Raw genomic sequence first — 27,139 nt, forward strand, 5'->3', positions numbered from 1 at the left:
AGATTCGCTGAAGCTTGGTAGCCTGTGAAGCTGATGAACTGCAAGGCATCAGGACGAGTTGCTGAAAACAAAATGATCTTTGCTTTTTCACTGGTTTTAACCTCAGCTCAGCTGTGTGGAAACTGGTCATGGATAGGAGGTAACGCTGGTACGCAGCGAAGATCGCCATGAGTAGGATAAGAGAGTGGAAAGGGGCTGTTGCAAAATGTACCCCAAAGCAAGTTAAGAGGAGGTGGAGTTCAGGGGGCTGGAAAGAAGATAAAGTACAACCGTACAGGAAAGGATGGCCATCCAGCAAATAAGATCAGCCATAACCTCACCATGCTTCTCCCAGGGGCTTGTGGCTGGTTGTGTGGCTGTCTGGTTGTTTTTCTGTAATGGTCGGGGAAACGGGCAGCGAGGAATGCTTTTTTACGCAGCCAAAAAAAGCTTTGTGAATAGAGAAATCACGTGTTATGTTCCTGGCGGTGTTTATTAATGGCAAGCTAATGAAATAGAGCACTGCAGCGAATACTGGTGTACAGCTTTAAAGGGCAGGCACAAAAAGCATGAGCCAAGAGCACTGACTAGTAGAGGCTGCGGCTTTACTAAAAAAGCCTTTCGTAGCAGGGAGCCCTTCTAACCTGCCTTCCAGTTCTGTTCCAGCCTGGGTTTGAGTGGATGGTGAACAGCACTAAGGATGTGATGGTAGTGTTGCAGAGAGAGGCATTGGTGAGATTTGCCTCCGAGTCCCAAGGGCTGATGCTCTCCCTCTCCTTTGTAGCAGCGGGCAGGAGCGGTGAGATGAGGGAAGCCGCGTGGAGCTGTACCCCTTCATGTTGTATTTCCATGGTCTGGGCTGGCATCCAAGGCAGCCCACAAGGTTACGGGGACCTCAAGCTGAACCCTTTCTAACCCACCAAACGCTCTGGAAGCTGCCATACTCCCAACAACAGAGTTTAGACCCCTAAAAGCAAAACGAAGTTTGCAAAACCAACACAGACACTTTTGGGAGACCGATGATGAAAATCTATTTCAGACACCCAACCCAGCAATCAGCTGAGCCAACACCACCACAAGAAGCCCAGTGCACCAGATGAGGATGGAAGTGCAGGAACAGAGACACAGGAGAAAAAACACACTACTGTGGTGGTGTTTGGTTTTTTTTCATCCAATTGACTTTATGAGCTGACAGAATGGCTGAAGCTGTACCTCTGAATAGCCCAGCCACAGCACTGTGATCTTCTCAATGTGGTTCCGTTAAATAAAAAGATGTGATTCCGTTAAATAAAACTAATGGCAACACTCATTGTCTAAGGAAATGAACAGTTGATTCCTGGTTAATAACATTCTGGGTAGATGCTAAGAAATAGCGTACTGAGGATTCAGATGTCCCTTTTTGCTATTCATCATGTAGTTTCTAATTCTGGAATAGTCATCATCATTGGGAAAGGCTTGCTTATACCATCCGTTTTCAGAAAATAATGATAATTTAATGTTCAAAGTTTTGATTCAAATACAGTTAAAATAGATATTTGGCAGCTTAGATAAAAACTGAGATCTTGGAGAAACATCTATACCACTTGTAGGTCACTGTAAGGGAACGTGAGTTTTTGGGGTAGATCTCTTTGTTCCCCACACCAGAACAAAATATAGCACTTGTTTACAATTTTTATATGAAGCACGGGATGTACAAACCTGTTTTGATAAGGATTCTGCTGTCTTTTGTAATGTTGACTGACATCAGTCACAGCCTGAATTTACCAAAGAAAGGGCATTCTTAGTCTTAGAGTTTTGGCAGGGAAAGGAGGTCATTGAAGGGCATACCAGTTTTCATCCTCTTTAGAGAAATTAATGGAGGGATTGTAAAGGTTTCAAGTTCACTGCTGAAGACTGAAATAATAATATCAACTCTATTACCACAGTGCATAGAGATTGCATGGCTCCTCCAGCAGCTCTGGACAAGAAGGTACCTACGAAAAGGTAGACGTGATATAAGGAATGTACAGTACAAAAATAAATGCAGAAGACCTATTAAAAGAGAAAGTGATTTGTATGGTAGACTGCAGTTACATGATACTTTTTTCCTTTTTTTTTTCCTTTTTTAATTCCCAAAAGACTAGGTGTAATTACTATAGTAAAACAAAGGCCTGTTCTTCGCACAATCTAGAAAAATCTGTAAGTCATGACCTGTGCTTTGTCTCAAAGACAATTGACTCTGTCCATGGAACAAGTACTTTGTGTGACATCAGATAAATAAGGGTTTGAGGTCCTTCCTTATTCTTCCTGTAAGGGACCTGGTGCTGCTTGCTGCAAAGGCAGGTGGGACTTTGAGGCAGACTGCACTCAGTTTGGTGATGAACTGCTTTCAAGGTCTATGTGGATGCCTTGTGTCCAGTCTTGGAAGTATCCCAGAAGTCAGAAGACTGCTGGGAGCAGTCTGACGTGCATACGCTGGGTACACCAAGTCCCCGGTGCCCTCAGAGCACTTCAGGGTGCTCTGAAGAGCAAGGGAGGACAGCAGCAGTGGGATAATCCATCCTTCAGCTCACAGGGTAACAAGTTGTGCTGCTGAGGCAGGCTGCATTGGGTCAACCTGAAACCTGCCTCTGGCACCCAGGGGAAGCCTGGAAGTACGTCAACATGCAGGATTTCCTCTGTGGCACATTTATCTGCCCTGAGGATGGAGCTGGCGATTCGTATTGCTTCTAGATGGCCCTTGTCCAGCCAAGTGCACAAAGGGATCCCTCATCTCCCTTGTACGTGAGTTGATCTCATTTATCCCCCTTCTCTCAAACATTTAAGATAGAAGATGAAGCCTTTGGCCTTGTGAAGATTTGAGTATAGCCTGTGCAGGTTGTCCCTCTCCTCCTTGCCGTCACTCTACCACCAGTCTGTTTAGTTCAGCAGAACCAGTCTGTTTGCCCATTGCATGCGTAAGACTTGACAAAGATTTGACAAATGAACCACCTGTGCCATGTATGTTTATGGGTTTGTCTTCATCATGGCACATACGGTGTGCCTAATGCGGAATCTCATTACTGACTGTAGCCTGGATAAGGTGTTTCAGAGGAAGTTACCGGGAATCATCACCGGGCGATTGCAGGCGGTTTTGCCTTCTTGAGGAAGAAATTTCATAACCTTGTCATTTGTAGTCCATTATGTCCTTTGAGAAGTGACCTGTTCTTCACTCTCTGTTCCTTTTTAGCAGAAGAACTTCCTATTGTCTTTATAAAGGGATTTTTTTGGCTTTTGTTATTTGTATTACAGCAGAACAGCAGGGTCCAGAGGCTGGATGAATTGGGGTCCCTTTTGTTTTAAGTTGATTTGTGTATGAATAGAGGAAGAGACTTGCTGTTCCAGAGATGTTCTGGCTTTCAAATGGAAGGAAATTTCAGATCCAAGAACCAGTCTAAATCAGCTGAATAGATGGGATCTACTAGAACATCTCATCTTTCAGCATGCCAGGGATAATATCCACTAAGGCTGTTATTATTACAATTTTTAATATTAGTGTTTCTATTTTCCTTTTGCAATAGAATCCCCTTCTGTGATGAAATTTGGCTCTGACTCAAAACCAGGAGGGTTCTCCGTGAAAATATTTAACATAGTTGATTATAAAAATCCCAAAGTGAATTCATAGCTTGCTTGATTGTTAGCTTATTTAGAGTGCACGAACTGCAATATTTGTGGCTTAAATATTTCTGACTTAATATTTTTAGATACTTAGTAAATACTGTAATTTAGAGATCAAGAGAATGCATTTAGAGCTGCTTAGGTACCATAAAAAAACTGCTTGTTAGATCTGTATATGGAATAATTGCTTTGGGTCAAGTGAGGTTCGAAGTAGCTTGGCAAATGTTTTGTTTTGTTTTGTTTTTTTATCGAGGTTGGTTTTCCATACTACAGCATGTAACAGTGTGTGTGTGCCTGTAGAGAAGCTCTGCTGCAGTGCAGTGCCGTGGAGGTACTTAGCTGAGGAGCTGAGAGCTGTGCTTTGTCTTACTACCAGGTTATCGATGGGCATTTCCTTCCTTGCTCTGCCTATTGAAAATTACTTGAAAAAACATTTTTAAAGAGTAGTTATTAACGATGTAGTGTCAAAAAGGAAAGATATATCAAATGAGCTTCTCCAAGGATCTATCTTTGGCCTAGCATTATTCAAAAATTCTATTAACCTCTTTGATGATGGAAGTAAGGAATAAAACTATAAAAATAGCAGATGGCACCAGTCTAGAGTAAATGTAGACCAACCAGCCTTGAAAGAGTTCATCTAAAGCACAAAATTATATTGCGAAGTCAGGAAAATTGTTCTTAATTAGTATGGAAAAATGAAAAAAATTAAATTACAACAATGGGGAAGGCTATCTAATGCGCTAAATCAGAGTAATGAATTGCTGTAGCCGTCACTGCCTGTAACAGGAGAGCCATAGGAACTTGGGGCTCTCTACTGACCTGTAAGGTCATTGTGAGTAACCGTGCAGACTGCAGAAAGTCAAACGCTGAACTGAAGGGTTGTGTTTAGTGTAAGGCACTGCCTTCTGAAAAGTGATGTGGACAAAACTACAACGATCGCTGCGAAGAGCGAACGAGTGCTGAGGCTTGTTCTTTTAAAGGTGGGTTATGACAGAAAGAAGCAGCAAGGTCTGCCTAGTCCAGAAAAAGATAGATAGGTAGGGGGAAATTACATTCTTCGTGCATGCAGAAAGGTGTTTGAAAAATGGTAGCGACCAGTTTTTCTTCATGTACACTGGAGATGGCACAAGAGAGTAACTCTGTAGCTTAAAGTTAGATGTTGGGAAGAAATGTCCTGTGAATATGAATAGTGGCTACCTGTGGAGATATAAAAAATTTTGTCACTGACGACTTTGCATAATGCAAAGAAATGGGGTGATTTTGTACAGTTAATCCTGCCACCTTCTAAGAAATGAGAATAGAACTTTTTTTAAATATCTGTTCGAACTGAATATATCTGTGCTTTTTAGCGCTATTTGTCCTTTAAAATTATGAGCTGACACAAACAAAGGAAACAAATCCTGTGGCTTTCATGACCAAGTTGTGTGATGTGCGTTAGCCATTGGGTGTGCAAGTCATCTTTAGCCTCATACATAACTATATCTCTTTGTCCTTCTCCAACAGTCTCCAAACGTCCACAACTACCCAGATATGGAAGCTGTACCCTTGTTACTAAACAACATGAAGGCAGACCCCGTGGAGGATTCATTATCTACAGACCATTTCCAAACACAGACTGAACCAGTGGACTTGTCAATAAACAAAGCCAGGTCGTCCCCTACAGCAGCTTCATCTTCACCAGTTTCCATGACAGCATCAGCCTCCTCCCCTTCTTCTACTTCTACTTCTTCTTCTTCTAGTCGACCAGCTTCATCACCCACAGTAATAACATCAGTATCCTCAGCGGCATCTGTACCGTCAGTATTAACTCCAGGTCCTCTTGTGGCCTCTGCGTCTGGTGTTGGAGGCCAGCAGTTTTTGCACATTATCCATCCAGTACCACCTTCAAGCCCCATGAACTTGCAGTCCAACAAAATGAGTCACGTGCACCGTATCCCTGTGGTGGTACAGTCGGTACCCGTTGTCTATACAGCTGTAAGATCACCTGGGAATATGAACAACACTATAGTAGTACCACTATTGGAGGATGGGAGAAGCCACGTAAAAGGTAAGGTGGAACCAGTTTTGTGCATCTGTGGCGTCTCAAAAATGGTGCTTTCGTGAGGAAAATGTAACAACATTGTAAAGCTGTTAGTTTGCAAACTTACAGGGTCATTCGCTGAAGAGACATTTAACTTACACGATCGGGAGGAACCTTTAAAAGTCTTGTCCCAGATGTTCTTTAAAATAAATAAGTATTTATATAAAGATGGAGGTCAGCAGTGGTGTTAGATGCTCAGACAACTCATGGCAAGTTTTGTCCTGAGAGGAATAAATCCTCCCCAGAAGTGGAAGAAATAGATCGGGGAAATAATGACAATATATAAAGCATCGTAGACAAACATAAAGAACTCACCAGGTAATACAGATTTGGCAAGAGAAGGAATGTCAGCGAAACTATTTTTCTGTACAAAGAGAAAGCAATCGTAGGAGCATGCAAAAGAAAGGCTTTTGGACCTCCTTGGGCTGCAGGATCCTGCAAAGGAAAAGCTTTTGGACCAAGGAGCAGTAGCAGATGCAGAGAGGTGGGTTTTATTAAGCTCAACAAGCAGCAGTGCAATATTTTGAATTAGGTTTCTTCATCCAGATTAAACAGCAGAAGGGAAGGAAGCCGCACGGAGTGTATACGTTGGGAATGAATTTTGCAGACACAGGACCTGAGAGGCACATGGAGGTGTGAAGGGAGGAAGAAAGCACATGCCAAAAGGACAGATACACTCTTGGAGAGGTGTCCAAAGAACACAGAAAGGGGAGCTGGAGAGCAAGAAAAAATGAGAACGTAACAGTTACCGAGGGAGCAAAAACTTGTTAAAGATGGTGACATGATGGGTGGAGGAAGAAAAGAGAAAACAGATGTGCCCAGATACTTGGAAAAGCATAGCTCTATAACGAAGGCATTAGCGACAGAGATGGGAACATGAGGGAAGGAATGAGAGAGACTCATTTCAAGGTTCATCACATGTGAGTGAATAAAATATGGCTAATTCTCCCCTGAAATGAGGTATTGCTTGAGGCGGAAAGGGAGGGTACTGACAGATAGCCTTGCTTTAGGGCTTATGAGACTACAGGGCATTTAGTAATACATCTTATAACATCTTCTATGTAGCTAATTGCATAATGAACGGGTCTCTACAACTAGAAGACCTTTATTCTTCAACTCTCCTGTCTGTTTTTGATATACCGGTGACTGTGTATTATTGCACAGGACTACAGGGGTGGGTCATTCTGGTGTTTAGTAGCATCCTGCTGTCCATAAATCTGTGGTTCTCCTCCTGTTCCCTCAGTACCCGAGTGTGGATTGTGTCCTCTCAACAGGCTTGGACATAGGAAGTGAGCTCACAACTGATCTGGGTTTCTTTTTAAGCCTCAAAATGACAGTTTAAGAAGTTTTATTGCACAGTGATGTAATTTTAGGACTTTGTGCTGTCATGTCAAGAAATGATGGATGAAAGCATAACTTTTTGCCATGTTGTCTGGGAAAAAGAAAAAAAAGGGTAGTTTTTTAGTCTGTATTTTGGTTTTGGAGCTTTGAGCTGCACCTGACGACCTTCAGCTCATCCAGAATTTTTCCCATTTGTTTTCTTTTCAAAGGTGCTAGTTGGCTCTGGTACTAGTCTCCACTATAGGAAGCACCTCCTGATCTTGTAAAACTGGAACTTTGTTACCCCAGTTTCATCAACAAAATTCCAGAATTTAATGTGCCATAGGGATTTCAGCCCACAAGCTTCAGGCCTTCTGAGCTGCCCTGGACAGTATCGCCTTTGTGCTGTTATTGGCAGAGATCATTAACCAGCCCTGCAGCATTTACTGAGGTACCACTGAAGAAAAAGAAGGGATTAAGCATTCTTTAATTTTTTTTTTCCTCATCAGTTGTACCCGTTTTGCTTTCACTGATTCTTTTGATATAAATGTTCAGGTTAATTTGAATAAATACAATAGAAGAACAGTGGGTAACAGTCCACTCTAGGTAGTCTCTAGGTAGTCAGCTTTCTCTGGAGTGTGTTTTTCTTTCTTTAATGTAAAACAATATAAATAATAAAATGCAATGTTGATGCATAAATTGGCTGATTAAATAAGTTTCATATGTGTGTAGACTAACTTCCCTTCACTGGTCAGCTTTCGTGCTAAAAACAAGAAATAAATGTACACAGATGCCAACAGGACATTGCTGTCAGATTGAATTGGTTGCTAATCCTCTGCCAGCTGAAGGAGAAGTGCAGTTTCAGAATCATCTAGAGTCACTACTTTCAACTTTAACATGGACATTGATCATTCTCGGAAACCAAAAAAAATACACCTGCTGAAACGAAGTCGATCCACAGATAGAGCCATCGGCAGCATTTGTCCCATAATCTCTGTGTTCTTGCCGCTTTGGGGCTAAATCAGAGACCATGTTGATGATGCAGGGGTATGGTTGCGAAGCACTTAAAGTTATATTTTACATTAGCCTGTATCCAAATCCTCTTCACTCTAATGAAACTTAGGCACTTCCCTGAACAGAGATCTTTTCAATGCTAAAATTAATGAAAATTGCATTAGACTTAAGTTCAGACTTCTGTTTTTCTAGATGCAGGTACTTAAGGGAAAAATGCAAGAAAAAGGATATAGAAAAAGGTTTTTTCCTTGCTATTCCCAGTTTTATTTTACTCGTGCTAAATTTTCCTCTTCCTTCCAGGTTTGACTAGAACCATTTCATTTTTAATTTTAATGCAAAACCTTCTCAGACCACCACCATCCCTCTAATCTTGCCTCCAGACGTTTTGCTCGGGTGGCTTTCTGCTTCCCCTGATGCTTCCCAGTCCGCCTTCCTCTCTCGGACAAAACTGTCCTCCTGGCAGCTGCTTTTCTAAGCAAATACTTCTTTCTTCACGTTCTGTTTGAATTCTCTCTTTCCTCCAGCACAAGAAATCACTACCTCCTCATCTGTTTCCCCCCTCTTTTTCTATTTTTTCCTTTTTTTCTCTAGTCCTTCCCATCTCGCTGACTGTTCTTAAAGTGCCAGTTTCAGCAGCTCTGCTTCATCTCTCCCTCCTTATCTGTTAATATTTCTAACCCATAATGTCATCTCCTCCTCTGCCACCGTGCATCTTTCTCAGTGGCGTCATTCATCCTGGCGTTCTCCGTCACACCTTCCTTCGGGAGAGTCTCAGATCTCCTTTTCTGCCTCCCCATGTGCTGCTCGTTTCTGCTCTCTGTCCTGCCTCCTCTCTCCTGTTTTTCACTTGCAAGGTTTCCCGTTAAACCCTTTCTGCAGCACTGAAAAACAGGTGGGTTTGCAGAGAATTAACTCTCGTGTATATGAGCTGCCACCAACGTCCTGTCAGGTCCTGTGCCATGTGCTACGCCATGAGGGGGTCAACGGGAGCCGAGGGTATCATGCCACCAAAGCACCCTTCTGTCAGACTGATGCTTTTTGCAGGATAAAAACCTCTCAGTTCACCCACCGCGGAGGAGGAACCCCAGGGAGACCCCCCCTCCAAAGTGGGGGAGGTCTCTGTGTGCTGCCCTCACACCACCAGCCCAGCTGTGCAGGTTGCCCCCTACAGCCTAATCCTCATGTTATTTCATATGTGCAAAGGGTAGTAATGTGTTAGGGCTGTTGGGGCAGGGAGGGGAGGGGAGACAGGCACAAGTCCCTGTGGACACCGTGGGTCTGGTGCCACCCCTCTGCTGCCCCCTACAACGTGGCAGAGAGACAAAGTTCACTTCCTTCAGTGGTCACCACTGTTGTCTTCTGATCCAAAGCCTTACAAAACCTTTGGAGATGTTTTTCTGTGTGGAGTAGGCGGTGGCCACCAGACATTATTACACATTAAGGTATCCTAGAGCATTAAAATACCATTAAAAACTCATTCCTCGCCTTTTTTTCTCCCTGTTGAGCAATGGCGAGGATTGCTAAAAGGTGTAATTAGAGGCGCAGCAGGTAGCAGCACCTATAGATAGGGTTGCCTGATGATTTCCGCTAAAACCCTGTCTTCAGTTGCTCAAAGTCTGTCCATTTGTTTTAAACTAACATTTTCCATGTCCCATGTCTGCCTCAGGCTATTTCTTTTTTCTCTTTTTCTTCCTATCTGAGAGAAGTTTCAAGAAAAAACTATTTTGCTTTTCCTGAGACTCAGCATAGAGAAAAAAAACTTAGCATTTTCCATGTTGAAGAATTTATTCCAGCTTTTTCTGGTGAAAAACTCTAGAACTTCTGTGTGCCATGAGCCTCAAGTTTGGTTTGGACTGTTGTCTTTTTTTTTTGGTCTTTATGAGCATTTGCAGAAACCAAGCCAAGTTTGGACATCTGAAAAATATACGAGTCCCCTTAAAGGGTAAAGCAAAAGAATTTGTGGCTGGGAAAAGCAAGGAGGAGCTTGGAAGGGGCTGGGCAGTAGGGAGAGGGGCAGAATGGAAGGGAAAGGGGGAGAAAAGGAGACATGGTGAGATGTCTATGGATCTTGGAACAGAACCAGAGGAGGGCCACAAAGATGATCAGTGGGCTGGAGCACCTCTCCTGTGAGGACAGGCTGAGAGAGTTGGGGTTGTTCAGCCTGGAGAAGAGAAGGCTCCGGGGAGACCTTATAGCAGCCTTCCAATATCTGAAGGGAGCCTACAGGAGAGATGGGGAGGGACTCTGTCAGGAAGTGTAGTGACAGGACGAGGGGTAATGATTTTAAGCTGAAAGAGGGGAGATTTAGATTAGATATCAGGAAGAAATTCTTTACTGTGAGGGTGGTGAGGCACTGGAACAGGTTGCCCTGGGAAGTTGTGGATGCCCCATCCCTGGAAGTGTTCAAGGCCAGGCTGGATGGGGCTTTGAGCAACCTGCTCTAGTGGGAGGTGTCTCTGCCCGTGGCAGGGGGGTTGGAACTCAATTATCTTTAAGGTCCCTTCCAACCCGAACCACTGTATGACTCTGTTCTATGATTCTATGTGTGAACATGTTCAGGAGGAAAAGTGGGAAAGGGTTGGAGACTGAGGAAAGGGGAAGGAGCAAAAGTAGGGTAGAAAAGAGATCTGGGCAGGGTGCAGGGGAACAAGGAGAGGCTCAGACAGACAGGAGTGAAAGGGCCCACCATGGCAGCAACACATTCACTTATAAACGCTGGTCCCATTAGCCTTCCACTGCTTCGCTTTCAGAAGACATCCATGAATACTACTGGGAAATCATGTCCCTCTGGTAGCAGATTTTGCCACAGATAGTATCCCTAAAAATTGTTTTCTGTAGTTCAGGAGAGTTACTGCATTAATTGAAAGGGCTTTTAGAAGCTCCCTCCTGATGATGGTGCACCAAGGACCTGGTGCAGCCTTGATACTTCTGGGTTTTTGGGTTCAAGTGCTTGGGTTCTCACTCTTACTGGTTTTAAAGTTTTCAGAAGATGCAACCAGTTGCAAAATCCAGCGTTCAGAACATTATAAATTTAAATTTGCCAACTGAACTTCATCTGCTTCCTGTATGCGTAAACACCTGTAATGACATTGGCATGGACTGTTTTTATGTTGCCATGTCTGTGTTTCGACCCAGCAGAAATACAGAGATTGTGCCTTTTCACAGTTTACACCTGCCATATTCCTTGCTGTGGGTAGTAGTTAAAATGTAGTACCTTTTGCTATAGATTTTTGTGCAACTTAAAACAAGTAATATCACTAGATTGCATTATCTGCTGGCCTTGGTTTTTTTTTTTTTCCAAGTACAGCCTGTTATTTCTGCCTACTGTAAAGTTTATTCCACAAAAGTAAATGCAATTTGTAGTACAAAGTTAGAAATTTAGAGAGCCATTCCATATGTTTAAGGGTCAGATTATATGGTCTGTTTGTTTGTATAAATTATGCTATGGAAGAGACTCTTAATTAAAACCAGTAGTGTTGCCTTTTTTATTTCATGCGAAGCGATTATCCTTCCTACATTTTAGTAGATGGTTATTTTGGATCTGAATTGCGTTGAGGAGGAGATTTTCTACTTTAGCTGTATTTTTTTTTGCTATTACTCATAAAAATCCTTTGTGGCTGTACCTATGCCAACCTGTCCACCACCACCCTCCTGCCTCCCACAATGCTGAATTTCTCTCCCCCTGTTTGCTTGGTTTGTCTGGAAGAAGTATTAGTGGTTCTTGGAAAGGAGAAGTAGGTTGGCAATGGCTATCTGGGAAGAGAAGCCGGCAGAGGAGAGGCTTGCGTTCGAGGTGGGACCTGTGTTACTGGAGATGGTGCATATATTTAAGAACTAGAGTAAATAGTAATTTTTGCCAGAATGGAGAGTTAAAACACAGGTTACAAGATATGCTGTGGTATTTGAAATTGAGAAGGAGGTTGCTTGAAGACAAAGTAATTTGGGTTGACTATGGGGAGTCCCGTAAACAGTCTTCTGCTTAAATCTCCAGAAAAGTCATATTTCTGGTGACTCGCTAGTGACAGGCTTAGGTTTTTCCACTACAGAAGCCTATGTTCTTCTAAGATTTATCAACAGTGGATTTAACATCATGTGTGTTTGTAACTACGAGTAGGTTTGGGGAAGGAAATGAGGTAGATGTGTATTCCAATTTTATTTGTGAAGCCCGACATAAGGAGGATGAGGAAATCCATTTGCTCATATCCAGAGTCCCTGCATCTTTTGGAAGCTGTTAATTCCTTCTCTTCCATGCAAAGAATGCCTCTGGTCCTTCAGCTCTGTCCTCTCACCAGGGCTGAGCTTTGATCTAGTTGCTGTTATGCCACAAATTTGGATCCAGCAGAAACACATGCATAAAACTTCTCATTTATTTTACTCCTGCCTTGGGTTTTATGGTGCCTTGGACCAACCTGCTGGAAACTTTCTGGTGTTTAAAATATCTCTGTTGCAGTGTGTGAATTGCAATCTGCTACTGTTTTGTAGTGGCTTTACATTTTACTTAAATATATTCTGTCCTTATTATTTTCCCTGCTTTCTTGTGGTGATAGAATATTTGTATATTGGATGCTCAGTGAGATATAAATCTCAGTAGTGGCAGTAGTTTGTTTTTTGCGTAGATTAGGTCTTGTATTCAAATGGCTTAGAAAGAGAAAAGTCCTTTGCTTAAAAAAAATGGTGTTGTATGTTTATGTATACAACTGAGTGACAGAGGTGCTTAAATATGTGCATATATTACAGCCATGCAATCACTCTCACCTCTGTATTTCTCCACACAGCTATTCTTTTACAGGTTTATGGCAAATTATTTGACTGGTGAAATGATTTTAAATATTGCCTTTGATTGGATCATAGCAATTAATATTCTCTGGTAGATTAGTTACACTGTGCATTTGGTGCCAATTCCCATTCTCTGTGAACCATAGCTGTGCGGGGTGCAGTTAACTGCTCTAGCCATATAGTCCCATAAAATCTCAATAAAATCTGAAAACTGTGGAGTATGGGTAATCTTGCTATAAATTGTAATAAAAATTACCCCTGTAGACTCTATATTCTGACCATTAAGTTCATGGATACTGCTGCTTTGTACATAAAGTTTTATGAAATAAATTGACCAATTCTGCTGCCCCTACCAGACACCAGGCTGTTTTGATTGAAAATCTGATAGGTGCGCTCAGAGCATTTTCCAAGGCGTAAAGCGCTTATAATGAACTTTAAATAGGAAGAAAAATACCCTATGTGTGCTTCATATAGTATGGACCAGCTTAGGAGGAGAAAATAATGAATACTGTCATTCCCCTGCATTTTTTAGGTCCATAAAGCCAGGATTTGGTTTCCTAAAACACGTTAAGTAAACCTGAGTATAACACTTAATCTCTGAGGGCATCATTTCAAATAGCTCCTGTACACCTGCATCTGGAAGTATTGGCTCCACTGGTAAAAACACACAGCGGTGTCTGTGACGTTCTCCTTTGACGTTCTCCTGCTGGGGAAATCCATGTTGGGCTCCTGTTATCTAAAAAAACTAGAAGGGGGATGTTCAGTTGCTTCAGACATAAAGCTACGGTGGGAGGCTGGGCTTGCACAGCTATAAAACCTATTTTCCAAGAGTAACTGAGAAGGATGGAGATGTGTCGGTCCCTCTACTTGGCATTTGATCCACCCAGATGCACATTTTTATTAGAGGTATTTGAAACAGTGGCAGTTTAAGAAACAGCAAAAGAAGTCACTGTTGGCCAGCAGTTTCCTCCTTGCAATATTTCAGGTACCGAACTGTGCCGTCTGCCAAACGTAGAGATCAAAGTTATAGTTTAAAAATGACAGTATTTATAACTGTTGGCAGATTTGGGGGTTTAATGATGATTACCGTCTCCACTTGTGAATTACTCCTCTTTCAGATTTAACCACTGCGGCCATAAGGCCAAAGATCATTTTCTCCAGTATTTCTGCCGGGGAATGGGGTGCCTCTATGGCGTTAAGTAAACAGTTGCAGGCAGGGAGAGTGGGAGCAAACAAGGCCACACAGTGCTGTTGCCATCATCCCATCTTCAGTCACCTGCTGAGATCCCGCAGACCAGAAAACCAAGGCATGACAGACCCACATGGCAAAGGCTCCTCTCCTCCTCTTCCCAGCAAGAAGCCGGTCCACAGTGGCTCAAGGGGGCACCACTTTCCTCTGCCAGGGCTGATGCCCCAATGGCTCACACCACTGAGTTCCCTGTGCAGTCCATGGAGATTCGTGGGCTCAGCACCCCTGAAGGCACCCATTTGCCTCTACTGGCTGCATGGGAGCGTCAGGGCGGTTGTATTTGGACGCAGGTGCCTGAAGACAGGAGGGGAGAGGCTCTTCCTTCCTCTCCCAGTGCCATCCAGTTCCCGGTGTGCAGGGCTCTGAGAGAGGATGGGAGCTGATGGAAACATACTGTTAGGTGCTGCTGGGTCACGGCATCATCATGAGTGGCAGATAAGCATGAGGTTCAAACTACTTCTTTCACAGTGTTTCTGATGCTGGCAGATCAATAGCATATTGTGCTAAAGCATGAGGGCCATATAATTTTCTTAACCATGTTTTCCAATATCATCCTTCTGGGAGTCTGGCAGCAAATGTTGCTTTGTTACTGCAGTCCTTCATGCTCTGCAGACTCACGGACACACACACATGTGTAAGAGCAGTACTAATGAGTGTGAACGGCAGTACCAGTGAGATTCTTGTAAATGTTAATTTTGGGGTGTGGGCTGGTATTTCGTCTTCCTTTCCTAATGGAGGTTAGTGCGAAGCAGCCATTGCTTGCAGCTAGAGATAATCTTCTTTTACCTGCTGCATGCCAGCATGCACAGGAAGCAACTGGAAAGGAGTTTCTCAGATAGACATTTGGCAAAAGCAAACATGATTCTTTCTGGCTTATTTGAGGTACCTCAGAAGTGTTCATTTAAGCATAATTAAAACTTCCATTGCAATAAAAATCCGTGGCTATGTTTGCGAGAGCAAATACATCACCTTAGCATGAATAAGAGCTAGCAAGGCCAGAGGGGCCTCCCCACTGTCCAGGCTGACATTTTACCTAACAAGGGCCTTGGCATTACACTTGGGGGAGTCCCACGTCAGATGTGTCCCTGCTGCAGACCTGTGTCACCCTGCAAGTGGCCGGCCAGGCTTGTGGGTGGATGTCAGGGACGCTTGGAAGTCTGTAATGAACAGTCACTTTGATCAGCAGGTTGTATTTTAGGCATCCTTTAGAGGAAGCATCATGAGGAGTTCAATATGTGAAACAAAAGCAAACAGACTCTGAGTTTGGAAATCCTTTGAAAAAGCAGAAACAGATTTTTAATTATTTTTAAAAAGCAACTTCACATAATTCAGTTTTTATTATGTTGCGGTGTATCAGCAGGCCTATATGTATCTTATGTTTACCAAGTTATTAGCAGAGAAGTTAATTTAATGCAGAAAACTGAGGTATTAAGATAAAATGAGCCAGAGGCTTCAATATTTCAGGATGCTGGAATTTTCTCTCTCTATTTTCACACCAACAAGCATCATCTCATAATGAGTCATTTCAGCATTAGTTAATACTACGTGGCTTAGCTATAAAGAGAGGCAAAACTCTTGATGGTTACTTAGTTTTCTCCTGCTCTTAAATATTTCATTCATCTTTAACCCAAGGGGCTCATATTTGCCTTTAAATCAAAAATAGTGTGTAGACATGAAACTACTTCTAGTGGGTCTTCGTGAGCCTAGTGACGGGATGAGTTTCCATCCCTTTCACTCAGAGGAAATTTGAGTGGAGAAAATAAATCAGGTTGTGGTAACTGAAAACCACCAGCCGTGATAGCAGTGTGTTAGTGTATAGCCCTTTTCATGCCGAGAAGGGCCCAGATCCAGGCCACCTACAGGCATCCAACTGCAGGATTTTTGATGGCGCTTGGCCTTGGCCGACCAAGTCAGGGCACTTGAGCTGTGTATCCCTAAATAATCGCTGGGAAAAAGCAAAGCGATTAGGAGAATAAGTCTTATGAGGAGCAGCTGAGGGAGCTCGGGTTGTTCAGCCTGGAGAAAAGGAGGCTGAGGGGAGACCTTTTTGCTCCCTATAACTACCTGAAAGGAGGTTGTAGAGAGGTGGGGGTTGGTCTCCTTTCCCAAGTCACAGGCAATATGACAAGAGAAAATGGCCTCAAGTTGCGCCAGGGGAGGTTCAGATTGGATATTAGGAAAAAATTTTCACACTGAAAGTGTTATCAAGCATTGGAATGGGCTGCCCAGGGAAGTGATTGAGGCACCATCCCTGGAGGTATTCAAAAGACGGCTTGACATAGTGCTTAGAGACATGGTTTAGTGATGGGGCTTTTTTATCAGAGTTAGGTTGATGGTTGGTCTAGATGATCTTAAAGGTCCCTTCCAACCTAGACAATTCTATGATTCTGTGATATATTTGGGTGGAGCCCGAATATGACAGTGGGACAGCATTGACCCAACAGCCTCGTAACATCAGCATGGGTGTGAGAAGTGAGAGGTAGCATGCTGGGCTCTCATCAAGCTGGAGACATTTAAATCCACAGTCCCCCCTTCCTAAGAGATGCCCCGATGTGGACAGGAGCGCGGGTTTAGAGAGTGGAGAAGGAGAAAAGTACCCTGGTGGCGTGGCCCTGTGCTCAGGTTCTTCCCCTGGGAAGGTGGAGGCTGTCCTGTTCCAAGGGGTTTGTCTGCCCTTAGCAACCGGGAGGCTGGATCCTTCCTGGAGATTCTGCTTCCGTGACATGGCTAATCCTGTACCATGTCAAGACCGACACAGCTGTGTGCCAGAAAGCACAAATTCAATCAGTGCTCATTAGAAAGTTGCTATGCATGTTTAAATCTGTTCCAGCATTGTAGAAGGGGCAATTTTGTCCTGAGAAACAGGATCAGGTAATGTCTGGCCCCCACAGCCAGCATAAATTCTAAAGCCAAAAACTGTTCAGTTCAACAGAAATAGAAGCAAGCTTTATATCTGATCCAGATCAGATTTTTTCCTGCTGGCAACTGACAGTTGGCAGATACAATATTAATGATGGTAGACCAGAGTTCTGGAGTGTTTACAGGCTGATACATGCCTTACGTGAGACCCATTCGCACACCTTGCCTTAAAACAAGTGCAGAGAGTGAATTTTTGCTCGTACCGCCCAAAGGGAAACTCCTTTTTGGTACAGTTTGGCAAAGGGGCCATTGAGAAGTGGTTGCATATATGTACATGCATCAAGAGCAATTCTCTGTGCTTTCTTGAGCAAAAAAGGATCATTGTTTCTTGAGGCTAACAAGGATGGAAAGCAACGTGGCTGCTTGCAGACGTTCTTAAATAACTCCCCTGGCTCGCCAGTCTTCTCAGCATGGAGTGCTAACAGCTTGCTTCTGTAGCTCCTGTGCACTCTTTCAATGACACCTTTGTCCCAAGGAAGCCGTCTCTGACTCGTTTCTTTTTGCTTCCCTCGCCTTAGCCTCATTCACACTTCACAAAACCACCGGGTAGCTCTGTCGGACAAATCTTGCCTTTCAAGAGCAGTAGCAAGGGCAAGAAAACCAGCTCATTTTTAAGGCTTGAGCTTTATTAATGAAATGTGTCTGCCTGCCATAGGGAGGACTCGATTCAGGGACCCAGCTGGGTCCCTTCTGGGCCCATGGTCCTAAGCTGGGCTGGATGGGGCTTTGAGCAACCTGCTCTAGTGGTAGGTGTTCCTGCCCACGGCAGGGGCGTTGGAACTTGGTAATCTTTAAGGTACCTTCCAACCCAAACCATTCTATAATTCTATGATAAGTTCAAGGAAAAGCTTGGTCCTCAGAGCAAGGTACAGCACGAAGGGAGGTTAAAATGTACTGGCATGTTTTGTGGGCTCTCCTCCACCTTGCTTGCCAATCGCATTCCATTACTCACTCGTCCTCCACCTTTTTCATCTCATTTGCTAAATTATCTCTTGCCTGCACTTCATTCTTTCCCGTTTGATGTTCGTTAGGCCAGTAATTACTCTTAATTCAGTGTTTATGAACTGCGGCTGGTATTTATAAACCCTGGTGCCAGCAGTTCAACAGTTGTTCTTAGATGTCCAAGAGAAAGTCAAAGCTGTTGACATAAGTAGGAGTCACGAACTCTGAATGTATAAAAATCCTGTACTGCAGTTTGCGCGCTGTAGTGAGTGATGAGGAGGAGATATCTGTTAGGCTTCCGTCCAGTTGGTTATTCATACGGCTCATTTCATGGAGGAGAATGGCTTTAAAGGCTGTTTTTCCCTGCAGCAGCTGCAGCCGTGCTGATGAGAAAACAGGGCAGTTTACACCAGCTGGCAGCAGCGAAGTTCAGCCTCCTGGTTAGTCACCTCGACTCCCCAGAGCCTCGGCCACCCAAAGCTGCAAGCTGAGAAGAAGGTCACAAATGGAAAAGGAGACAAAAACCAATGTAAAGGCGGGGCCAACATTAAAATGTAATCCCTAGATCATGCTCTAATTTAATTATCATCTTTGGTTATGTTCACTGCAAAAATACAACAAATAATGTCCTTGAATTCCCCACCTTTCATTCCTCACCTCTTGGTCTCGCCATGCTCAAGTGTCACAGCACCTCGTGATGTGCTCAAACATTGGCACCTGGTGGGGCACACCGTGTCCAGTGGGCCAAATTATCCCCAGATGCAAAAGCACAACCCCATTGGCAACTTTGTGGCCATGTTAGGAGTATACAGAGTAGGATTTAGCCCACCAAGCAGAAACAAAAAGAAGGTAGCGTTTTAACGTAATTGCGAGTCTTCTTCCTAGCACATTCCTCTGGTAATCTAAAAACACCACCAAATATCATAGGAGTCTCAATAATATCTTAAGAGCTGGCAATCTGCAATAATAGTAAAACAGCGTGTCTTATAAGGAACAAAAGTACATAAGATTTTTCGTATACGTTTATACTGTCTCTTTTTATGTAGGTGTATTCACACTTAAGTGATCAAAATTCATGTATAACAACTGTATTACAGACTAAATTATGTAACAGCTTTAGTGATTTCAAGTTAGGCCTAGGTTTAAACATTAAGGAAGTTCCTGAGCTAGCTACTTAAAATTTTTGCTATAGTGTAAATCAGATTAACCCATCATTAATAGGAAATATCACATACATAGTTTTTTGTTACAATTTTAATTTTATTTACGAACATTAGCTTTCACGAAAGCATCAGGTATAGCAGCATTTAAATATTGGGCAGATACAAACATATAACTTCTTGGACCAAGATTCACTTTAAGAAAAACTGAAGAAGTAATGAAATAAGTAATAATAATCTCAAAGTTGCTTTTAAGAAGGAACAATAGGGAATAAGACATCCTCAGAAATAGCTCATCTTTCCAAATAATTTTCTTGGGCTAAATCAGCTGACTAGATGGTTCAGTTGTTCTTAAATCAAATACTTGATTATCTCTAATACTCTGGTATGCATTGAATACTATCATGTGTTGTCATGATTTTAAGAAACACATGGTGCTTATTCTGTCTAAAACAATTAAATGTTTTGAACAATTTCTAAGTTGTTTGTACGTTTGTCTCATGCAGGTCATTGTTCATGGTCAACAGTCTTTGCTTTGCTAAACAAAAGGTGTTTTCTTTACCACACATGAAGAAATAATAAGCAGTCCAAACCTAGCCAGTATTACTGAGGCATCTAAACTGTGCTAGTAGGAAGCTAATAGAAGTCACACTGTGCATCTGTAAATGCACTGTGCTTCCAGAAGGGGTTGTTGCATCAGCTTACTGAACATATTTTAATAGTATTTTCTTTATGAAGTTCTTTAACATTAAAAAAATGCAGCTGAAAGGGTAGTTATAATCACTCACTGTTCTTTTACTCAAAGGTGGTTCACAGCTAAGACATAAATTAAAATTTAAGAACAACTTTCCCTTGAGTCATCACTTATTTGGAGAAGGGCTTTCTTTTCGAAAGCCCAGCTATCCATCAGTGCTATTTTTTATGGCTGCACAACTCCTGGAGTGTCTACAGCCCTCCCGTTCTTCAGTGTAACTCAGTCCATTTTCTAGAGTCAGCGAACACGGTAACATAAGAAACATGGCAAAATGGGAAATCTAACTGTGACTTTTGGAGCTGCTGTCTAGTCGTAGGCTCACTGAACTGTTCTTGATCTCTAATGGGAGCCTGTGATACCTGTTGTCCAGGGCTGTGGTTAGCCAGAGCTGAGTAGGAGTGACAGCTACCTTTCTTGAAAAGCACAACGCAAGACCTAGAAAGTGTCCTATCTCTGCCACTGCAGTACAGGAGAGAACAAACTCAACAATTAGCTTTTTGAAGAAATAGTCTTGGATTCATCTATTTCACTTGGGCAAACAAAACAAACATGCATTTAAAAAAATCTCTTTGCCTGTCTTCCCCTTCCCTCTCCTCCCTTGCAGGGTCAGATATCTCTCCAGTTTCGCTCTTCTACTCCAGCTGCTTTCGGTGTCTTTCAGCACTTACTAATCCTACCTGGTATTTCATGGGTGAGGGGGAGTGTCACCTCCAAAGTTTGTCTCTGTCTGTCCCCAGACTCAAGCAACCCTCAGATCCTCTCAGCACTATCCCATGTCGTACTTGTGCCCCATAGTCCCCCTCACACCCATCTCTTGGTTTCCTCCACCTGCCCCTATGCGGGTTGGGCTTAGTTCCCTTTGGAGGGCAGCAGCCAAGATAAGAGGGATGGCAAGTAGCCCTACCCTTCTGCTCTCCTCTTCTTTCCCATCTCTTTTTGGCACAAGATCCAACTCTGGGGAGTTGACCTTGGCTGGTGCCAGGCACCCACCCAGCTGCTCTCACACCCCTGCTCCTCCACAAGACAGGGAGAAAATCAGGTGGAAGAGCTCTTGGGTTGAGATAAAGACAGGGAGATCACCCACCGATTGCTGTCACAGGCAAAACAGACTTGACTTGGGGAAAATTAATTTAATTTCTTGCCAATTAAAAGTAGATTAGGATGGTAAAGAACCAACCTCCCTGCCCCCTTTTTCCCGGGCTCAACTTCATTCATGGGGTGGGGAATGGGAGCTGTGGTCAGTCCACAGTAGCTCTTCCCAGCACATCCTTCCTTCTCATGCTGTTCTCCTGCTCCACCATGGTCTCTTCAGATGAAGGGGAATCTCTGCCCCACTATAGAGCAGCACCTCTTCCATTCTTTCCCCTCTCACCTTGATGTCTGCAAGGCGGTTTTTCCACAGTTTCTTCCTCACTCTGCCCATGTGGCATTTTTTTTGCCCTTTTTTAAAGCTGTTTTCCCTGAGGTGCTGCCATTTTGGCTGTGGGGCTGGGACGTGCCCTGTGGGGCCGGTTGGTCGGAGTCGGCTGCACCCCGTGCCGTGCCATACAGTATGGATACTGTAAACTGTGGGTAGACAAAACAATTCTGCAATTCCTGCAGAATTCATTCACAGAATTTGGCTGTTCATAAAGACCTGAGGCCATGTGACTTTTCCAAAAAAATCTGCCTGAGGGCAGCCGACGTCAGTCACCACAAAGTTAGTTGACTGCCTGAAGTTACATGTGGCGGCTTTGCTGTGTGTAACATGGAGGGAAGGCTCCTTCAGAAGCCGACACTGGTGTTGAATTGTGTCAGAAATTGGTAGAACTGAGGGGTTTTTTTGACACCTAACTTGTAGTTAACTGGAGGGACCTGGGTCCCAGCCTCGTATCTCATGATGGACAGTGGAAATCAAAGATTGCCACTGAAATTTTGCTGTAAAATTTACTCTCAAGTGTGCTGTGCCGTACAAAGCAGACATAGGCCTTTCTTTTTGCTTTCTGAAGACTCTTTATCAGGGAGTGGAGCAATAGGACAAGGGGGAACGGGTTTAAACTGCAAGAGGGGAGATTTAAACTAGATATTAGGAAGAAATTATTTCCTATGAGGGTGGTGAGGCACTGGCACAGGTTGCCCAGAGAAGCTCTGGATGCCCCATCCCTGGAAGTGTTCAAGGCCAGGCTGGATGGGGCTTTGAGCAACCTGCTCTAGTGGGAGGTGTCCCTGCCCATGGCAGGGGGGTTGGAACTCGATGATCTGGAAGGTCCCTTCCAACTCTAACCATTCTATGATTCTGTGAATAAGTAACTTGAGGGGAAACTGAGTTTTTTGACGAATATTATGTGTGCAGTTTTATTTCAGGTTGGCCGGATGGGTTGGTGTAGCCTGCGTGTTGCAGGACAGGCTTGGCCTGTCTGTAGGTGCCATGGCGAATCCGTCGCTGGGTTCAGGATGCTCGGCACAAGCGATGCCATCCGGCCCGAGCGAGCGGGATGCGCTGCACACCCTGATGTTGTTCTGGGATGAGATTAATTTCAGCACGCTCATATTAATCCATTATATGTCTCTTTCCAGCACAAATGGACCCCCGAGGCCTATCTCCCAGACAAATTAAAAGTGACAGTGATGATGACGACCTGCCAAATGTGACCTTAGATAGCGTTAATGAAACTGGATCTACGGCGCTCTCCATAGCCAGAGCAGTACAAGAGTAAGTATCACATTCCCAGAGCGAGATGAGTGTGGCCGAGGTGCTCCCGGGCCGATGGAGGCACCATCCCTGGGTGGTGTCCCCCCCAGCTGCGGGTCGGCGTATCTGCCAGCATCTCTGCTGCGTAGCTTCCTTCCCTTTAGGAAGAGGTGGCTGTATCTCTCGTCTCTCTCCGATTCTCTTTTCCTTTCTTTTTCTCCACTCTCATTATTAGGTAAAGTTTCAAATTGAAATTGTTTTTTCCCCTTTATTTACTTGCAAAGTTTGTGGTGTTTTTATATACTCTCCGAAGGGAGACCAGGTTAGACTTTCACTCAAAAAACACAAAATTTTTTCTTGACTGGAAGCAGCATCAAGAAGTTTCTTCTAGTTGCTGTCAGATAGGAACTACCTACATTTCTCATGAAATACAGTGTCATTGAAAGGAAATTAGCGAGGGGCTTCGAACAATTTTTCCACTGCTTTCCATTATTTTTCTATGTACTTTTAGTCACTGGGTGGACAAGCAATTTCTTAATTCAATGTTGTCTGTATTACTTGTTTAAAAAAAAGAAGTTTATCATGAGCATTAGCAATTCTGTAGATGCATGAGCTTGCTCAGTCACTGTAGCAGCTGGAAGGGAACCAACTGTGAGGTAAATAAGTATTAATATCCCCATTTTATAGGTAAGGAAAATGAGGTTATGCGTAAAGGTCACCCTGTAGGTCTGAAGCAGAGCTGGAAATAGAACTAGAGCCTCCAGGCACTGAAGCCTGTGCTAGACCCATGAAACACATTACTTTATCTGAGAGGTTCAAAATATGGGCATTCTGTATGTTATTAAATGGGAAGAGTTATAATAAAGGCCATTAGACATTGTTATGATATAATTTATTATAGATGTGTTTTAAATGTCTTACATACAAGTACTTAGTTTAGCTTTGTTTTCCTGGCCATCAGTAGCCAAAAGCACTGATGTTTCCAAAGCAATGTCCTATTTGCTTGGAGGAAACTAAGCTGTGTTTGAGGAGGAACTGCTTTTTTTTGGATTTTCACCAGACATCCTCTAATTCATTTTCTAGTCAAGCGGAGTCACCTCAAAATCAAGGTGTCAACTCTCAGTGTAATTAGCATGCTCCCCTTCTGACGGTGATAAAGGAAGGGAAGGTTTCTTCACCAGTGACACTGTTGCTTGATAGACAGGCCTCATGCGTATTTTGAATTTGCTAGTTATAACACCAGGCCCTGAAGTGCTAAGTAGTTTTTTCTCAGTTTATAACACATATATGTAATAAGCCAGAAAAATAAAACAACTTGTCATGATTTTCACTAAATGATACTGTTTAATTAAGGAGGAAAGAGGAAGCGTGGGGTGCTAGAAAATACTTCTAACATACGACTGTCAGGTGGATACTGTTCTGTATGATAGACACTGCTTGAACGCTTAGAGATTTGGTCAAACCATGAAGGGCTTATTTGGCTTCTCCACAATGCATTCCACAGTTTGTGAAGGTAAATGTGTTGAATATTACTTGACTGGCTCTGGAGCTTAAGAATTAAATTAAGAAATTTAATAATATAACATCAACTCATCCTTGTTACAGGTTTTATTTAAACAGTAATCTGTTAGTTTCTTTCAAAAGCCCCATTAGGAAAATCTAATTTGACTGTGATCTGCAATTTTTCTTCTTCTTTACTTCATTCTCAGTCACAGACGCCACACATACAGCTGTTGAGCTGAAAAGAGACGCTAGCACATGATACCGACTCCACTCAATGCATTTCTTTCTTGGTCTATAATAAGTACCTTACAGGCAGGCTCTATTCTTAATTTAGGCATCTAATGTGTACCTTAATATTAGATGTTTAGTAAAGCAGTCCACCAAAAATAAAAGCCCGCGTTCTACATACCCTTGTTGCAGAGAGGAAAGTGCCTTTGAAGCCTTCCAAAGGGAGATCCTGTGTGCTCAATTTCAGTGTCTAAACTTAGCAGACAGGAATTTCCTCTTGAGGACGTGGAAAGGCACCTACTGTTCTGCTGAATAACCAGATAGCTTAGGGGCATGCATAGAAAGATTGCTTCAGTAGGCAGTAAAGCGCAGGTCTAACTTAAGTGCATAAGTGATGTAGGCTGGACCTCAGAGTCTAGAAGACTGTCCCACAGAGAGTGTTCTTTCTTAAGTGAGCTTGTAAGCTCACTCTTGTGAAAAGTTATACAGTTAAGAACAAAAAATAACTTCTTGCTGAGAGAGAGTCTTCTCTTCTCCTGGGATACTGGCTGGGAAGTACAGCATGACACCTCCAAAGGGATGGCAGCATCCTTTCCTTCGATACCAGATAGCTGGTGTGCAGTCATGTCTTTGTTAAACAAAATGCCAAGCCTGGTTCGTAGATGCTGGTGGCAGGTGTGAGGCAACAGTTGAACCTTTTCTGGGTTGTTTTTCAGACACGTTTTAAGTTGTCCTGCATAAGGATTATAAATACATAAATGTATGTCTATATATTTGCCTATTGCTGCCTATTCTCCAGGAGCAGAAAGGGATTTCAAATACCCTTTGGGGGGTATTTGGTTTGGGTTGGTCCTGTCCAGCCCCTCATGCAATGTGTGGGGGCCTTGGTGAGGCTCCTGACTTCCCCTGTGTGCTGTCTGTGGGAATCATAGAATCAGAGTGATTTGGGTTGGAAGGGACTTTAAAGGTCATCTGGTCCCAACCCCTGCTGCCATGGGCAGGGACACCTCCCACTAGAGCAGGTTGCTCAAAGCCCCATCCAGCCTGGCCTTAAACACTTCCAGGGATGGGGCATCCACAAGTTCCCTGGGCAACCTGTTCCAGTGCCTCACCACCCTCACAGTAAAGAATTTCTTCCTGATATCTAATCTAAATCTACCCTCCTTCAGTTTAAAACTGTCTTGCCTAGTTAGACATCTGCAACGTAGGTATCTGCATCCAAGCTAGTTATTTCAGCTCCCTGCATACGGAGCAGACAGCAGTTGGCATGTCCAGGCGGTAATTCCTTTGACCTGTTCTAGCTGTCTAATTTAGGGAGAGAGAGTGAGTCAAGGCCATGAGCGCCCGTTCCTCTCCATTGACTGCAGGCGGTGCAGACAGCTGCCTGGGACACACGTGTCCGCACTGCAGATCTCTGGTGTGAGGTGAGGGGTAAGGCAATCCACGGCGCCTGACTGGGGACTCAGCCTGCCAGGAGCTGGGAAGGGACAGGACGATACTGCATGCTCCAGCATCTTCCCTTGGATCTAAATCTGCCAGGTGGGGTTAGCAATGCCAAGGTTTTAACCACGAGCTGAAGCAAAACAACTAGTCAGTGTTCAGGGAGGAACTGTTGTTTTAATACAGTCATTTTTAAGCTTGTTGTCTTGGAAATTACCCTTGGAATTACAGTTTGGAATGCCTACATGAAAGCTTTGCTTTTCATGTCCTCTAAAACTGGAAGGCATCTGCCTGTGTTGCTGCTTTGTTTCAGGTCCACTATAGTCTTACAAGAAAAAAATTATAACCACTAAAAATTGTGACAATCATACACTAAGATCCACGTTTGGCATAATTTCTTATTTACTTAAATGGAATGTAATTTGGTTGCATATTTGTAAAATAACCAAGTATGACTATTTTTTCTCAGGGAAATTGCCTTCTTGCTGCTAGCTTTATATTGGCTGAGCGTCCAGATTTCTCGGTAGTTCCTTTGGAATGACTTCATAGTCCTTCTTCAGTTCAGCAAACTCAATCAATAATGTAAAGTTAGAGATAAACAAAGTCATTATTTCAAGCAGGGTACTTTGGTGAAATTTCTTTATGTTTATTTCAGTGCTACTTTATGGCAGTTGCTATGCCTTACCATATTATGGACTAAGAATAATTTATTAATCTCAGATAATATGCTCTGGCTGATAGTAAATATTGCAGCAATATGTAGATTTCAGTGGGCTTTGCATTATAAGCAGCATTTCATCCTTTTTGTAGCATGTTCTACAAACTCATTTTGACATGTAGCTCTCTAACAAAGAGCAGATTTGCTTCTGTATGCCTGACACCGCTGATGCTTATTACGCTGCAAGAATAGCATCATATATTCAGGGTCAAATCTCAGATACGCTCTAGAAATCTTTATGAAGCCAAGGGAAGAGAAAGCATTAGTCAAGCCCTGGAAGACCAGTAAAACTTTCTAAGGGCCCCCATCGGAGGCAGCGTACTGTTCCCTCAGCCTGGCAGCCTTCCCATCCCTAGGTAGCCCGGATGCAGCAGGTCTCAGGAGCCATCTCCATGGTACATAGTCCTGCAAACTCTGAACAGGGCATTCATCTCCTTCTTTCCCTGCACATTTGCGCAGTAAAATACATTATTTTACAGCACGCAGCTCTCTCTCCCTGAGCTCACACTACATAAGATCTCCTACTTGCAGAGGCTGAGGGCAGAACTGGGAGAGGCAGAGGGTGATTTTTTGCATGAACTTTTGATCAGTGTATTGGTAAAAATCCGAAGATCCAGAAATTTCTCTTTATCTCTCTAGGCTTCTTTCTCCATAGGGGTTGTAGGTGGAGGGAACCCCTTTGATGAAACTATTTTTTTTCTTTCACATGATGTCAAGGAGAAGATGGACTGTGCATATAAACTGATGATG

General features: G+C 43.3%; 1 protein-coding gene across 4 annotated transcripts in view; it reads left to right on the forward strand.

Moving 5' to 3' along the window:
* Window positions 1-27,139, forward strand: part of KLF12 (KLF transcription factor 12) — a 256,454-nt gene that overhangs the window by 155,732 nt on the left and 73,583 nt on the right. For all 4 annotated transcript variants that reach the window (XM_074146471.1, XM_074146638.1, XM_074146717.1 and 1 more), the window contains 2 exons: window positions 5,119-5,662; window positions 22,386-22,521. In XM_074146471.1, coding sequence (XP_074002572.1) covers window positions 5,119-5,662; window positions 22,386-22,521 — 680 coding nt within the window. The remainder of the gene's footprint in view (window positions 1-5,118; window positions 5,663-22,385; window positions 22,522-27,139) is intronic.

The sequence above is a fragment of the Numenius arquata genome, chromosome 1, assembly GCF_964106895.1.
Source record: "Numenius arquata chromosome 1, bNumArq3.hap1.1, whole genome shotgun sequence".
NCBI classification, from domain to species: domain Eukaryota; kingdom Metazoa; phylum Chordata; class Aves; order Charadriiformes; family Scolopacidae; genus Numenius; species Numenius arquata.